The 17,490-nt window shown below is 36.3% G+C and overlaps 1 protein-coding gene across 2 annotated transcripts in view; it reads right to left on the reverse strand.

Moving 5' to 3' along the window:
• LOC140059834 (myosin-IIIb-like) overlaps positions 1-17,392 on the reverse strand; it is a 30,117-nt gene extending 12,725 nt beyond the window's left edge. Inside the window, exons 1-16 of one of the 2 annotated variants that reach the window (XM_072105782.1) lie at positions 17,078-17,392; positions 10,386-10,515; positions 9,867-9,932; positions 9,425-9,652; positions 7,297-7,411; positions 6,536-6,683; positions 5,726-5,843; positions 5,109-5,226; positions 4,546-4,617; positions 4,050-4,188; positions 3,206-3,431; positions 2,821-2,994; positions 2,108-2,235; positions 1,840-1,959; positions 1,090-1,165; positions 224-429 (exon numbers count right to left, since the gene is read on the reverse strand). In XM_072105782.1, the coding sequence (XP_071961883.1) occupies positions 224-429; positions 1,090-1,165; positions 1,840-1,959; positions 2,108-2,235; positions 2,821-2,994; positions 3,206-3,431; positions 4,050-4,188; positions 4,546-4,617; positions 5,109-5,226; positions 5,726-5,843; positions 6,536-6,683; positions 7,297-7,411; positions 9,425-9,652; positions 9,867-9,932; positions 10,386-10,496 (2,045 nt within the window). In that variant the 5' untranslated portion in view covers positions 10,497-10,515; positions 17,078-17,392. Of the gene's footprint in view, positions 1-223; positions 430-1,089; positions 1,166-1,839; positions 1,960-2,107; positions 2,236-2,820; positions 2,995-3,205; positions 3,432-4,049; positions 4,189-4,545; positions 4,618-5,108; positions 5,227-5,725; positions 5,844-6,535; positions 6,684-7,296; positions 7,412-9,424; positions 9,653-9,866; positions 9,933-10,385; positions 10,516-12,686; positions 12,974-17,077 lie in introns of those variants that run through there. The other variant, XM_072105774.1, reaches the window with a different exon arrangement.
• Between the last annotated feature and the right edge of the window lie 98 nt (positions 17,393-17,490).

Below are 17,490 nucleotides of genomic sequence, written 5' to 3' on the forward strand. Positions count from 1 at the left end.
AACGATCATTAGGTTTAACATTAATTCGAATCGGACGCCATCGCAGTCTCCGATCCTTAAGGAGTTCCCAAGCCCCATACGAATACTACACTAGTTTGTGGTGTGATGTGATGTGCCCAAATATAGAAGTGACATGACGTCATAATGTCCATGTATGGGAACATCACATACAGTTTTGTAGATAGTGTAGACAGACAGACAATGTTTTTGAATAATCTAATACCTGCGCAAAAATTCTGCAAATATCAGTCGCGTAGGGTATCCTTCGCGACGTATACGAGTAGTTTCTAACACTCCAGTATATCTTAGTTGTCTGACAACTAGTTGAGGCTCAAATGTGTTTGGCTGACTGTATACGTTTGGCTTGACACAACGAACAAACTGAGGTTCTGCTCCCAACATCTTCTGCATCAGATCAGTCAAAGATTCCTAAAATAAGAAACACAGTCAAATAAAACAATTTGTTGGTCGATGTTCTGAAAAATTTAATTTGTGTTACTATTTCACAGTGTATTGTTTACTAGACTGGATCCATTACTCCCCAATCACACTTTTTTAGAGGAGAATTCTTAAACTATAAGTATTTTCTTCAGTGAAACTTACACTGACTTGTAAGTTTCACTATAAGGTTTTGTTATTAATCATGGGAAAAGCTCGATCAAGCTCGATATAGTATTATACACTAAATTGTTTTGTCGTATGTTAGGTTACACGAAATAGTTTAGAACATGGAATATGTTTGTAGTAGAGCCCGTTTATGGAACGACAATATTCCAAAATAGGGCAAAAACGCACTATAAAATGGCTGCTGTAAGAAATGCGCTAGCTCGATAATACACTCAAACTGAAGACATATTCTTTATATCCACACATATTTCTAAAGCTCTGTCTACACTATCAAACTTTATGTGACAACAAAATGTGATGTGCTCTTAATGGACATGATGATGCCTTATTACTACCATATTTGGGCATGTCACTACCATATTTGGGCACATCACACTTTTTTGTTAAACTAGTTTGGTAGTATGGACAGAGCTTTATAACTGTATACTGTAATTAATTAGTCATAAAGTAAAATTTTCTTACTCTAAAATGCAGGCCACTTGATGCGAGTTGCTTTCGTTTTTTGTCGTCCTTCGCTTTCCCCAATCCTTCTTTCATTCTGAAATAAAACAATTATACGGCTGTTTCATTCATTTGATTCCCAATTCAAGCAACATGTTACATGGTTTCAAACTTAGTTTCTTTACCGTGGATTAGCAACAGTAATAATCCTATTCCAATCTTAATAGGCCTATATCAGGCTTTAGTCAACAACTCACCAATATGCTTAAACACGTGTAAACAATCAAGTTAAGTTTTCAGATATTATTCGTATTGTTACAAAGAAACGTAAACAAAACCGTAGTAGTAGCTTCTGTCAAAGTCATCCACAGCTGATGGCTTATTTAAGTAGAAATAGAGGAAGTGATCAATGACGGTAGGTCTAACACTGCGGAAGTGGCGACACATTTCTGGCACGCATTTACACACGGAAGGAAACGCGTGCAGTAGTGTTATATATAGGAATTGTTTATATCGTTAAAGTTATTTAGCGTTGTATTATACAAATGAATGATCAAGGTTGACATATCACAATCCTTCGTGCTCCATATCTTTATCAATAGGCAAGCTGTGTATCTATAATAGAAAGCTTAATGCAGACATTTTGAGAGCAGGGTTGAAATTCAGAGGCTGATAAAAACTGAAGGCCAATATTATTATTATTTTTCACCTTTCAAAACAGTAATTTCAGTATGTAGAAATTGGTACTGAGAGAGCTAGGCCTATACTTACTGTTTCTTGAGTTTCTTGCCCTGGCTACGTGATATGCTCATTGTCCCGTCGTGGATAATTTTAGTTGGTTTTTTACAGAGCAAGATATCTCGTTGGTTACGAAGAGCTTGTCTTACATCTCTGATAAATATAAATAACATTAAAAAACATAAAACATGGTACTGTGTTGGATTTGTAAATCAATCTTTTAATAATTTGATTTAAATGTACTTAGGCTTGCTTATATACTTAGGCTTGACTTAGATGTAGGATAAAAGCGCTTACTTACTTTTCATTGCCTTGTTCTGAAAACAAAAACTTCACCAAGATGTTGTCACTCTCGCTCATCACATCTTGAAGATTTTGGCTAAAAGTGTCTCGATTCTTCTCAAGAAATCCGTTTGCGTCATACATAATCTATAACGTAGCAAAAAAAGTCTACTTTCATGATTTATCCAAAGAAATTTAAACAAACATAAAATAATAAATATTGTAAATTTCTAATTAACATTATTATATAATAAATTATAATAATAATATTGGTAGGCTTTATAGCTTCTAATACAATGTTTCTAAGCGCTTTACACACACAAAAATCCATAAAATATTCTTAGATAACCAAAAAAGAGGAACCATTTACATAATAACATATAAAACATATGTCCTAATCTGGGAATTACTAAAAATTACTAATTATTGTACTTTACTTACATTCCTACTTTTTTTAAAGTTATGTTTCTTTTAATTATTTATAAAAACGTACTTTAATTCGTAAAACCCAATTTCCAATAAGTACATTCATCCAATCGAAAACGTTCGTTCGTATTCTTAATCAGAGAATATACTGATACAGGTTTTGGTAGAAATAGAACCGGTAACAAAATTCGAAAACAAAAAAAAACATAGCTGGACTGATCTTGTTTAAAAAGATGATGTTTTAAAGCAAGATTCCAACTAAATGCTTTTGAAGGTACCCTACCATTATATCATATGCTTACTTACATCTGCTGCGAAGTGTTTGATTCCAAAGACCGACAGTCCGCTATTTTTCTTCGCAGGTTTAATCACGTTTGAATGTTTCCCGTGATTTGATATTATTTTGCTGACCAGTGATTTATCTGATGCTTTTGGAAAACGACTTTCTTCATCCAATATTGCGAATATACCAAGTGGTTTCTAAATATAAAGGTCGAAGGTCAAATACGGTCAAACAGTATTACAATATATCACAACCAAATATGGCAACATTATTACTATATATATAGCAATAGCGACAATGCCAGATAACTATAATTACTTGTCTGGACACAACTTTTCAATCGTTTATCAATGAAAACAAGATCAATATACCATAGTGGAAACATGGTTATAACATACAACTAATTACCCCAAGAAATAGGTCCAAAGTGGCTTGATTATCGGTAAATTTGATGCTAGATTTGGGAATTCCTTCTTGTGAATATTCTTGTAGTTCCCACGCAAATATACGTTGATTGAAGTAGAATTGAAGTTGTTCGTTGGTTACGTTTATACATAGTTGTTCGTAGCTGTTTTTCTCAAAGTTCTCAAATCCGTAAATGTCTAGGATTCCTACCTCGCAACCAGGTTGACCCCTGCAGATAGTTTTGTAACATTAAATAATGGAATAGTGTGATTGAAAACGGAAACTGTAGCAACCATGGTGCCGAAAATGAATATGTAGATGATAATGTTGGTGATGATTGCAATAATGTAAATGTAGGGGATCGGAATAGCATAAATAAAAACTGTAGAAGATGTCATATACAACTAAAGGGGCATTCACACTTGTTCCGTTTCGCGAAACGGAACAGGTGTGTATGCCCCTTAAGGGTCCCTTTGTTTCGTACAACTGCCACCAAACGGCGGTCGTTCATTGTCTGTCCATGACATGAGTTAAGATGGACCGGTACACATGTGCAATCCCCTACTTATAAGATGCACTGGATTCTTGTACACGAGGACGTATACACTGGACCTCCATAATACTTCCTTATGCGATAAGACTTGTGTTCATAGCGAAAAGACCACGAAGATGATGAGGATGAAGATGGTGACAAGCACTAATGGTAATAGCGATGATGATGTTGATGGTAATTATGACGATGATGATTATGACGATGATGATAATGACGATGATGATAATGATGATGGTGATTATGATGACTATGTGGATGCTAAAATAAATATGATGATGGACGTTTTCCACTTACGCTTGAGATTCGTCGGGAGCCAGTAATGTGTTGATTTGACGAACAATCCAACTAAAGAGACGACTGTAGAGTGCTTTGGCGAGAGCATCACGTCCATCTTTGGCTTTGTCCACATTCTTTAAGGTTAAGATCCGCTCACCTGTAAACAGAATTTGCAATATCGTAATGTTAGGTCTACACAAGTGTGTTAACTTAGTAAAATAATTGACAGCTTCTGTCGAATAAATAAATGAAAAAATATACCAAAATAAGACAACAACAAGTAGTATAATACAGTAGAACATATATTAAGGGGACACCTTCGGAAACCAACAAATAAATATGGGTGGGGCCGGGGCGGGATAGGTGGCCGTACATATTGCCCCTCCTACCTTTCACGGAAAAGTTCCCGCTTAATAGGAGTGTCAAATGGATAAGTAGGTTCGGTGTGTTCCAACGAAGAGGTTCTACTGTACACTGAACAAGATATGATTTCATAAACTGAGTAAAAAATTACCTCTAGTTACATTGACGTTCGATATAAGAGCCGTTGCAAGTTCCGTAGTATCAATTGACAGAAGTTGAGATACTGAAAAAAAGAAGGTTACATTTTAAACAAACATCACAGTGTCGAAACGACTGTACATCATCTCGACAGCAACCAAAATGCGTGACGATATAGAGGGCTCTATAATATAATACCGTACCAGTTCCGTAGTATCAATTGACAAAAGTTGAAATACTGTAAAAAAGAAGGTTACATTTTAAACAAACATCACAGTGTCGAAACGACCGTACATCTCGACAGCAACCAAAATGCGTGACGATATAGAGGGCTCTATAATATAATACCGTACCAGTTCCGTAGTATCAATTGACAAAAGTTGAAATACTGTAAAAAAGAAGGTTACATTTTAAACAAACGTCACAGTGTCGAAACGACATACATCTCGACAGCAACCGCAATGTGTGACGATATAGAGGGCGCACTATAATTTAATACCAGATAATTCCAGTAATACCGGTCGATTACATTATGTACCAGCAGTACATGATGCATCTTAATACTTAAATACTTACCGACTTTAAGAACGTACTCATCCACGATATAAGCACCATCGGTATCTTGATCGGTATCAAATTCAATATCAGCAACTTGGACGACAGCTGACAGCATTGTGAAAATCATAAGGATGTCCTGTCAACAACAATAAATTACAATATCACAAATTATATAATGTTTGCATATTTCCTACGACAAATAAATCGTCACCGCGTCAATGTCTACAAAACATGCATAAGCCTTCTCCATGATTGAAGGCTGTTTCCAAAGAAGTTTCTGTGCTAACGCAGGTAAATACTCTTTCACACCACTGAAAAAGCATTCTTCGATAAGACTCGCCGCTTACGATAATATAATAGGTCAACCCATTTGCGTAGTGTACACGCGTAGCTAGTGGGAACTAAAGGTTGGTTCACACTAGAGACGCAACACAAGGACGTAACGCAACATAATATAATGGAGTTGGACAATCACAAGCAATGGATTATTTGAACTGTCGCTTGTCGTAGGTCAACACGCTTGCGTTGCCTTTACGTCATTGCGTTGCGACTCTATAGTGGGAACCAAGCATTAGCTTAATACGCACATACAATAATCTATTTTGTTTAAGATTCACTTTCGATTGACAACATACCTCTGGAGTAAATCCAACCATTTCTAAGATATCTTGAAGCTCATCAAACATCTTCTGGCAGTGAAAGAAGTCATCTTCACTTTCGTAGATGTGACTTTTTCCGTATTTATTGAGAACCCTGCAAGATAAATTGGAACAATTATCATAGAAAGTATAACGAGTCAACCATGCTATCTTATTCTTATGCTCTGTCTACACTATCAAACTTTATGTGACAAAAAATGTGATGTGCCCAAATATAGACATGATGATATGATCAGATCACTCCATATTTGAGTATACCACTACCATATTTGGGCACATCACACTTTTTTTGTCATCTAGTTTGATAGTGTAGACAGAGCTTTACTGACAAACTAGAAAGCTATCGACGAGTTTTTCTAGACTATGACTGGAGGCACGATCTCCTTTACAAAAATGCAATATATAATGTCTTTGTACGTGCTCGTACGCCTTTAAGCTCTGTCACACTATCAAACTTTATGTGACAAAAAATATGATGTTCACATATATATGGATATGAGACGTCATATCACTACTTTATTTGGACACATCACACTGTAAAACTAGTTTGACAGTGTAGACAAAGCTTAAGGCCTTATAACATAATAACAAGATTTTTATTCTATGAAAAATCAAACACCAGTCATGCTATTTTGTGAGTATACTACCCTTTTGAAGTATTCTTTCTATGTGTTCAGAGATTGATCTCTATTAGAGATCTGGAATCTTTTAGTATATTTTTTTTAGAAACAGTCCTTTAATTTTTTTTATTGTGTTTTATTAAAGAAATACCTGGTGAGCATTTACCTGTGTTGTTCCGGTGGGCTGAGCAGAAGACCTACCAACTGCTGCTCCGTAAGACCCGCAAACATGTAATAAAAGATGTGGAAGTTCTTCTCTCCATTCGACTGATAGATGACTCTTGATTTCTCTAATAAATATTGGTCAATCTTTGCTGTAGAAAAAAAATTCAATATACGGTTAGAATATATGAACCAATTCATCTGTTTCAATACTTGTAGTTATGCTTGGTTCCCATTCACACGGACGTAAACGCAACGCAAGCGAGTCGAGCAGTTGGAACAATCCATCGCTTGTGATTGGTAAAATCACTAGTGGAAACCCAGCTTGTTGTCATTACAGTACACCTTGTCTGAGAGAAACAGCTATGTGTAGTTCTCTTGTTTCATTTCAAGAATTTGAAAGACAAGTAACTGAAATGATGTGCTAAAAAAACCAGAAAATCTAACAACAGAACACTGTTCGCCTTGGCAAAATAGGAACTCGTAACAGTCCTTTGATCTTATGGCTGGCTGCGACAAATACTAACAATACTGTACTACTGTATGTACAGTAGGCCTACATAGTCTCTGCGGCGCACGGCGCTCGTTAAATGGCGTGGAACTGATCGTGTCGCAGCCACAAACAAAAACCCCTGTTTAATATCCGGAGCTCAACATCCTGTTGTTAGTTTTCCTCGGCTAAACTATCTTTTGCATGTATTCTTAGTGGGTATCCATTTTATCCGCCTAACAGTGTACTTTTAATGATATTCTTATTATCCATACCTCCTACTATCTGTCCATCGTTTGAAAATTTTAATTCAACGAATTTGCCAAATCGACTTGAGTTGTCGTTCATTACAGTTTGTGAGTTGCCAAATGCTTCCAGAAGAGGATTTACCTAATAATAAACATAAATCATTTATCGAATAATACCATGTTCAGCGGTTGCATTTGACAGCCTGTTTGTCTGTATTTATATCCGTTTTTAATAAAGTCCCAGTTTGACTTCCTTAGTTCAACTCTGTAGGCCTATATACAGTTGTGTTTTGTGAATTGCATAACGTTTCTTATCTATCTATTTATCTACCTTATCTCTGATACAGAAACCTAGACGCTTTATACTCATTAATTATTTATACAAATCTAGAGAAGGAAAACTACTATTTTTCTTTCTCTGAAATTCCGATGACTGTGAGGGTAGAGGTAAACCATCTATATCTTAATTTTATTCTGCTCTATATTTTTATCAAGCACTGATCTAGACGATCTAGATTTACGCTTGCTACGCATAATATGAATGGTTTACATAATTTTAATTAAGTTATCTGTAATGTATTTACAGACCTGTAATGCAATAGTTATGTCTCTCGGTAAAAACGAATTTCCATAAATTATAAATCTACGGAAATCGTTATCCCATCAGCATTTCTTAATAGGTTCTTTTACAAATGTTGCTGGTAAAACTTAGCAACAAACAGGTGTTTTGTTGCAATCAATCTCTCATTTCAGATGAAGGCTGTTTGGATGCAAACTACCAAACAGTAATGACAATACGGATGATATAATAGATATTATTATGCGAAAATAAAATATACTCTCGTACACCAACAAGGAAACAAACAATATTAATATATTCTACTTGCATTAATCAAACTCTTTCTAAAACAAATTTGTTCATGCTTCAATACAGCCTATTACACAATTAATGTAGGCTTACACCAAAGATTATATAGCGCCGCTACGCGGCGCAAGATAGGTAACTGTTGCCAAGCTCCTATCTTATAACACTACGCGCCCAGTAAATCCATGGACGCCATTCGGGCGGCGCGGACAGGTTATTATTGTGATTTAAATGTAAATGGTTTAAATTTTGCGGTCCGCCTCGAAGTAGCTGTGGTTAACCATCTTTATGATTGATTCATGGAAAAGGGAAGAAATTATGTAAACAAAGTAAAATAAAAGTTTCTTTGGGATCTGGACACTTTCCGATTAATTCTTTGTGTTTACATTGATATGTTTGGTTAGAGAACTTCGTTCTTTAACCGAAACATCGTGGATATTGCCTTGACAACGACTTTATTCCGGTTCAAACTTGTCCGCCGGAATGGCGTCCATGGATTACAAAGGTCTCACCCAGTTACCTATCTTGCGCCGCGTAGCGGCACTATACAATCTTTGCTTACACATGTTTGTTTTCGTGAAGATGAACTATAACTCTGTTACTCTACCGAAAGCTCTAGTGTGCCGGAAAATCCAATCGAACGCCAATGTTTCGTTTTCACGCGGCTACGCACATATCGATTGGCGCATAGCCGCGTGAAAACGAAACATTGATGTTCGATTCGCCGGACCGGAACCGTGCCGGAACAGGTGTGAAAGACCCTTAAAGCCCGGCGCACACTAGAGCTTTCGGCTGAGCCAACTGGCACGAGTAACACTTGGCTCACTAAAAAATTTGCCGCAAACTGTGATCGCGTTCTATTGGACGCACACTAAACGCCTCCAGTACGCGATTTTTTGATTGGATAATTACTTACTACGCTATACGGCACGCGCTGAAATATCATAATAAATCAGAAAATGTCATGCGCAGTGGAATTTTTTAGTGAGCAGGAAGCTCACGTTCGGCGCACACTTGAGGAAAATGGCACGCGTGCCAAAAAATATTAAACACGATAGATATTTTCCTCAGCGGCACGCGTGGCCAATTCCTCACGAAATCTCCGGCGCACACTGTGAGGCAAGTGTTACTCGTGGCAGCTAGCTCAGCCGAAAGCTCTAGTGTGCGCGTGGCTTAACGCATGAAGGGACATAAAGCGGACGCGCGCGTACAAAATGCAGCATTAATCATCAGCTTTTGTACGACGCGCGTCGCGTCTCTTTTATGGTGCGCGTACGGTTTCATTTATACCTGTAAAATTTTTGCTTGTAGATTTTGTTTCTGGCTGTTACAGTGACTGATAATGTGGCCTATTATGTACTTTGCACTTTCCGTTTTCCCAGCACCGGATTCACCGCTTATGACGCAACACTGTCTACTGCGGGTCCGCTTCATGTTGCCGTAAGCTTTATCGGCTACCGCGAATATGTGTGGCGGCATCGATTTGCGGTATGTCAGGTTTGTGTAAGCACATGATAGCTAAAAAATAATAAAGAAGTTACGTTTTAATGGTACAGTAGATTGATTTGTTGTGTAAAACCCAAATGCCTCCCAACATCATTTTAATAAATAGTCATAATCATCATTATCGTCGTCGTTCTATCTATCACCTTCGTAATAATCGATGTATTCATTTTTAATATCACTTTCATCATCATTGAAATATCATGCTGTTTTCTATAATTTTACTTACATCGTATGTGTAGATTGACAAGGGCTGATATGGATTCACGGAAATCAAAATATCACCAATGTATGTCTGTAAAATAAAAAATCACAACAATTAAACTGCATAACGTTTAGACTGGCACACTAGTAGTCGTCAATGCGCAACAGTAGTTCCTATTGTTGATTACGTAATAGCCAGTACGTATTACTCCTTGTCTACATTTAAAATGTTTACGCTTTTGAAAATGTATTACGCATACAAATATCGCCTAATGTATGTGCGCATATTAATGTTTTATGTATAATTAGGCCTACACACAGAGTTTGTGTATCCAACAGACTTGTACATTTATCTATTTCTACGATACCGTACAATTATAGGAAAAATCTGCTATAGCTCGAGATAGATAACCAGTACAGTATATAAATTGCGGTTAAAGAGGGTTAGGTTTTAATTCTAATGATCCTGGTGTAAAACAAAGCAAATAACAGGAACTAGAATAGATAGGCTAAGTGTTTCATGTTCGTTTTCTAGGCCACTTACATAGATGATATTATTTTCATAACGACGCATTAACTCCGCAATTAACGTCTTCTCGTCGAGGGTTGTCAGGACCGTCAGGTCGTCAACCAAACCAATGTTGGCCTGCGCCATGCTTTCGCGTGACTTTCGTCTGAAAAAAGAGGGGAATTAAAATATGATCATATGCCTAATAAACACATTATTAATTAATAAACATATACTGATTACTAATATTAGACAAACGTCTGCACTGACACCATCAAATAAATTTGATTCTCCTAGTGTATCTTGGCTAATGTTATATATATATATATATATAGAATAGGCAAATTCCAAATGTGACAAAGTATATGTAAACGACGCTGTAATACGATACTTTCCTGAAAGAAACTGAACACTTTTTTAAAAAGAGTGAAGCAAGGCACTTTTGCTTGGTTCCCACTAGAGACGCAACAAAACGACGTAAACGTAAGGGATTTGACTAATCACAAGCGATGAATTTACTAGACTGTCGCTTGTCATTGGTCAACACGCTTGCGTAGCGTTTACGTCCTTGCGTTGTGTGCTAGTGGAAACCAAGCTTTACATTTCGCTGTATTTGACGAAACTCGAAATATTTCGTAAACACTTTTAGCACGCGCCGTATACCATATAGGTATAGTATGTCGTAGCAGTATTAGATTTTATATGAATATACGGTAATTAATACACAACAGGATCTGGTGACGTTTAGTCTCTCTCTATTACCATATGCAAAAAATAAATAGAATTTTGAGAACACGATCCTTAATCTGGATTACACACAATTTAATTCAAAATATAGCATAATCCTTGACAGTAGACCACAGTTAGTGGTTATTTGGTATATTAATATTTCACCATAATGGTAGGCCTATTGTTTTTGCACAATGACGAGGGTGACAATTATTTATATGAATTCGGTCTTCAATCGATATGATACATAATAAAATTTATTTCAGCTGACATCTCGCATTTTCCTACAATGAAAAATGGCACTTCCTGTAATTCTGGCTTAAACCCAATAATCTACTATTGCACGCAACCTTACACTGTATATGTTGATGTTATAAAATCAAATCCGCAATGACATTGTGCCCATCTTGCGCGGCCTACCCATAGCATTACCTCCTGAACTTATTTACTGATTGAAGGGGGGACAATAGACCTACCGTACTATGTAAATACAAATCGTTGAATTTTTCAAGGTTTGGACTATAAAGTGCACTCTCGCTAGAGTTCAACTTTTTTTCTTCAGTTGTATGGGTAAATTGAGATATTAGGGTTGAATGTTCAAGTATTATAAACAACATTAACTAATGTGTGTGTGTACAGTAGGCTCTATTTAATGTTCGTGCTGTTTTTAAACATCCGGGCTATTTCCGAAATGGATCAAATAGATATAGGAAATAGATAGAGTTCACGTAACGGTTAGTAGGCTTATGCTTGTTGAATCTGAAAATTGTGTATTTAGGCTTCATATAGGGCCAAATGGGTACTTTGAAATTTTACTTATCCACATGTTTAATGAATAGGCATAGGCCTACATGGAGATAGTAGTAGACTATTGTGTCCACATTAAAAGTGTTTACTCCTTCATAATTCAACATAGTGTAATGCCCTATAGACTATACACAAGATAACCTCAGTACGTAGAAGAATGTTTTACGTGGTTTTTTCTTAAACCTACTCAGGCTTCAGATGTCACAGTAAAACGCACGTATCAACAAGATGAGACACGAACACATATACTATATAGCACCACGATCTTTGGTCGTCGCGAACGCACGCGCAAATTTCTCTGCCTGACAAAATTATCAATAATGAAACATTATCTACGTTTTAGGAACTGTGTTTCCGTGGATGTACTGTAAAGTCACAGCAAGGCATTTAACTATGTATAGTAGGCCTATAGGTACTCAACGTTTCAGGCCTATTATAAATTATTCAAATAGTGTATTTTAAAATGTATAGACGTACGTGTGAATGTACAATGACTGTAGTACGGTACTTGTAGGCTACTCATGTACGTAAATATTGTCATGTGACAACAGTCGTACAAAACTAGTTAAACGTGTGAAACGGACAATGTGGTAGGCCTTATGGTACGAATTTTACTTGTCAATTTAGAATCAAGTAAACATTGTCCTGTAATAGTCGTACAAAGAAACAAAGGATCTCTATCGACTTTTAAATGTCGAGTAAGGCCAGTAGGCTTACCAATATAGACCTAATAAGGAGTAGGAATTCTAACCAGGTCCAAACGAGGCCCACAAAAAGCAACCATTAAGAATACTAACTCACCTTTTTATCCAATTCATAATTGATTGTTTTTCTAACCAAAATATATGGCCTATACACAAATATCCGGATCGTAACTATACAGTAGGCCTCCCTGTTGCCGTATTGTAGCAAATAAAACTGATCTAGATTCGAAATCAAATCACCTAACCCACGGTTCCTTTGAGTATGGCATGTTTGAGTTGATCTCTAAAATACCCAAAGATTTTGCTCCTTTTCTGCTACTCTATTTTAATTAATCCGCCTATTCATAAAATTATATTTATGAATGGGTGACGACAAACCACACTGTTTCATCTAACGCTACCGCAGTTACGTATAACTCAGGTATACAAGTCTTTGTTGTTGTGAGTTAACACGCTTCAGTAGTTTATTGATAATCTAAGCGAACGTGATGTCAATCTGCTGGAACCGTACAAGCCGTTTGAAGAATGGAATATTGTTTGCAAAATCAAGTATTAATATGGTTTATTCATAATTTATAATATCAGATTTACTTATGTTACGAACAATGTAAGATGAAAACATACGTACGTGATTAAAATCGTTTATGATCATTTCAATTCATATTTTGTCGAAATTAATAATATTAATAGCGACATTATTAGTAGTTTATTTTACGAGATTTTAACCGGTTAGTTGGTATGCGTTAGTCCATGGGCAGTTCTTTCAACGAAATTTCACACCCCATACCTATAGATATAGTCTGGGTTCCAGACGGAGTTTTGACTTAATATTAGTAAAAAGATAAATATTTTGGCACATATGACGTTTCATACGTATATTACTTGAGACTTTGTATTTCAGACAAACATCGAAAAGACTCGAAATAACTACAGACTTGGGGCAAGTCTACCATAGATATACAGTACTCGAGATATTAATGGCAAAAGTTTCGCCAACTCAAATTTGTTTATTTGATGACGTCACTGAAGACTTCTTCCGTTAATTATTGTAATCTTGCTATGATGATTGTCATTGTCACAAACCGCCGACTGTTTGGTTGCGACATGGTACAATTTGTTTACAAAAATAGAATAGTTACAGTATTACACATACCACAATAATGATGACACAATTGACGTAACAATTCATTACCGTTCATATAACATAACACCGTTCATATAACATAACACCGTTCATATAACATAACACCGTACATAATTAATACCTTTTTATTACTATTTTTGTATTATATCTCACTTTTTATATGCGTGATTCACAGCAAACGCGAATCACCATGGAAATTAATCCATTAAATACTGCATGCAATTTGATGATGATGAATAAGACACTTTTTCGCATCAAAGCTTTGTATTTGTGTTTTTTTCGATCATATCCATTGGCGGACTGAAGTGACACAAAATGATGATAATGACGATAATTCGTTGCGGAAGATATGACATGATAAGGCTGGATGATGATTATGATGATTGTGACGGCGAGACAACATCATTGCAATGTTGGCGGGAGGAGATGTGATGATTTTTTTTATGATTATGATGGTTGTGACGGCGACACCATCATTAAATGATGACGAGAGGACATGTGACGATTATTATGATAGTGACGGCGAGATGTGATGTGATGATTATTTATAACGATTGTGACGGCGAGGCGACACCATCATTGAATGATGACGAGAGGAGATGTGATGATTATGATGATTGTGACGGCGAGGCGAAACCATCATTGAATGATGACGAGAGGAGATGATTATGATGATTGTGACGGCGAGGCGACACCATCGTTGAATGATGACGAGAGGAGATGTAGTGATGATGTATGATTGTGATGGTGTCGATTGAATGATGACGAGTGGAGATGTGATGATGATTTATGATGATTGTGACGGTGAGGCGACACCATCATTGAATGATAACGAGAGGAGATGTGATGATGATTTATGATGATTGTGACGGTGAGGCAACACCATCATTGAATGATGACGAGAGAAGATGTGATGATGATTTATGATTGTGACGGCGAGGCGACACCATCATTGCATGATGACGAGAAGAGATGTGATGATGATTGTAACGACTCATGTCAGAGAGCGAACGTAAAAATGCCAATGAACAAGTGCTAAAAGTTGCCAGTCGACGTACCAGTCGCCTAGCACATAAATATGATCATAAAAATGACGTAATAGATTTTTACATCGACTACTACACTAGGGTAACAGTCGATCTAAAAATCTAAAAGTCATTAGTGACGGCGAGACGACATGCTTTGATGATTTACGATGCAGACGATATGATGATGATGTTATGATCCACCGCGTCGTGATTGGTCAAATTACTGTACATGCAGTGCTCGTAGTACGTCATTGCGTTTCGTCCTAGTACAAAATGTTGTCAGCATTTTAACGTCTTGACAATGTATGTTAATTTGTACCCAAGATTATCATATAATGGGTATTGGTAAGAAGGGAAATCCCCTATTATTTACCGTACAATTAATCTCAATTACTGAACATTTATTAATTTATGACTGTCTTACTGTAGTATATCACGTGTAGACTTTATGTAAACTCACACTTTGTATATTGCACTTTGAGTTGACAAACAATACGCGCTACATAAATAAAGGCTTATTTAAAGGACTTTTACTTAGTATTCAAGTTCATATCAATTTCTACCGGTAGGATACATCCGGAGAAAATACCAATCTGTCCGTTACCGGTATAAATCGAAACTGAAAATGAATTTATCATATTTTTAAAAGATCTATATGTTCTCGTGGTTTTTATACCCGATTACCCCCATTGTACCAGTACTCTTCGATTTTCTAATGCACGGGAAGCGACGTTATCTATGACATTACCATTACATCGAGGCCTCTAAGCGCAACGCACTACGCGTGGGCTGGTATGCTGTAGGCCTATAGGCCTACAGTTATTAATTCCTGCTAATTAGGCTCCAATCGCTCTCAAATTGAGTACGTCTATATAATATATCATATTCAAACATGTGGGTCCCGATCCGCAAAATGTACAGTAGTAATAGGTCGCGTTGTGTGGAACAATACGGTTACTGTATATTGGAAATATTCTTTTTTCCAAACTAATAATTAGTAAAAACTAACCTTGACAGTTACTGTGTGACGGGTAAGACTTATAATACTAAAACCATGCTAAAACAAAGCATTTTATTGTCTGCTGTAGGCCAATGTCAAAGTTTAAAGTATCGGTAATTATCTTCAACACAGCGGAACACGGATCATATTGTTATATACTGTATTATATTCTATAGAACATATCTTTGAACCAAGTGTACTTGAACCTGCTTTGTGTTTGAGGAGCACCTAGATAAAAGGTTTTACTTGTGTAAAGTGAAACCCGTACTAACCATGGTCTGCTACCCAAACCCACGAGGCATACACAATAGTCCCATACACAGGTTTTTTTTTCTTCATTTTCAAGTATCTTTTAATTTGATGAAATAACCTCGATTAAAGTCCATTCACACACACACACACACACACACAACCACACCCATGTATAACGATTATATAAAGGCCTATACCATGTCTTATCCAGGAAACTTGTAGCGTATTTGTAATGTTTGTAGTCTAGTAGTTTAAAATTTGTAACTTTTTTCATGTTCTTTGTTCAGTAGCGCAGTGGACGTCTTTTTTTAGACGGATGCTTGCGCTTTACAAATTGCCATTATTATTAATATTATTATTATACGTCTTCCATTACCATACCTTATCAATAATTTTGATTAAATTAGTTACCATATTTTCTCTTATACGTCTTGTTCACAAGTATAAGATGGTTAGGTAATGATGTATAGTTTATTTTCAGTCAAGTTTGTAAAACACCAAAAGTTCATACATTCAGCTCTAAAATGTATAACATTGTCGTTCCTAGTGCATCTGAATTATTATGGTGGAAGTTTGGAGGGAGGCGGGTGCATGGTAGGGCCATTAATTTGCGTTTATCTACGATTGTTGTGTATATTCTTTATTCAAGTTATATACTTGTTACGAAGAATAAAGTTAGAAGCATGCAACCAACTAATCATTAGTTAGTGGATATATAGAGGACCCCCTAATAAACAAGAGGCATACTATTTTATAGTGGCGGATCTGAATGAATACCAATACGCTGGAAAAAAGAAATATGATGTTACGGTATAATAAGGTGTAGAGATCTTATACACCTTATCGACTCTTTGACCATGTATCGACTTCTGTCGACATATGGCCATCCGCAAACAAATTCACAATAGAACTTTGCGATCTATTTTACCTGTATTGTATTCATTTTCAACAAAATGTTATTATTGTAGTGTTATGTTAATCTCGATCCATTCATACCTGTATTTACAACATTGTTCTTTCCGCTTCAGTGTCTTTTATAACTTCCGTGTTTCTATTAAACTTACCTTGTTTAGCAAAAAGGGTTTGTTCTGATAACTTCCTATTAACTTTCCAGATATATAATTCCACGAGAATATTGAATTAAACCACCAAAGTACCGATTCTTGGTCGGCTTGTTAGGCCTATAAATGAAGTCGCTGAAGAATACCTTGTGCCAATACTAATCACGATCAATAAGTGCTGACTAGTTGATCATTAAACCGATTCGTGAAAACGAGCCTATGACGTGAATTGATGGTAAATAAAAAGCGATTCTTTGATAACAACAATATATGCTCAGTCATGCGTTGGAATGTATACAAAGTACAATTGGGCGCAGCTAGCAGCCACTGACTCAATCCCGGTACTGTTGTCACCTCATCCTTACAGGTGAACACGGAACTGTATTAGTATAATTCTAAAAATAACTCAATTTTAG

This window comes from Antedon mediterranea, chromosome 1 (assembly GCF_964355755.1).
Source record: "Antedon mediterranea chromosome 1, ecAntMedi1.1, whole genome shotgun sequence".
Taxonomy (NCBI): domain Eukaryota; kingdom Metazoa; phylum Echinodermata; class Crinoidea; order Comatulida; family Antedonidae; genus Antedon; species Antedon mediterranea.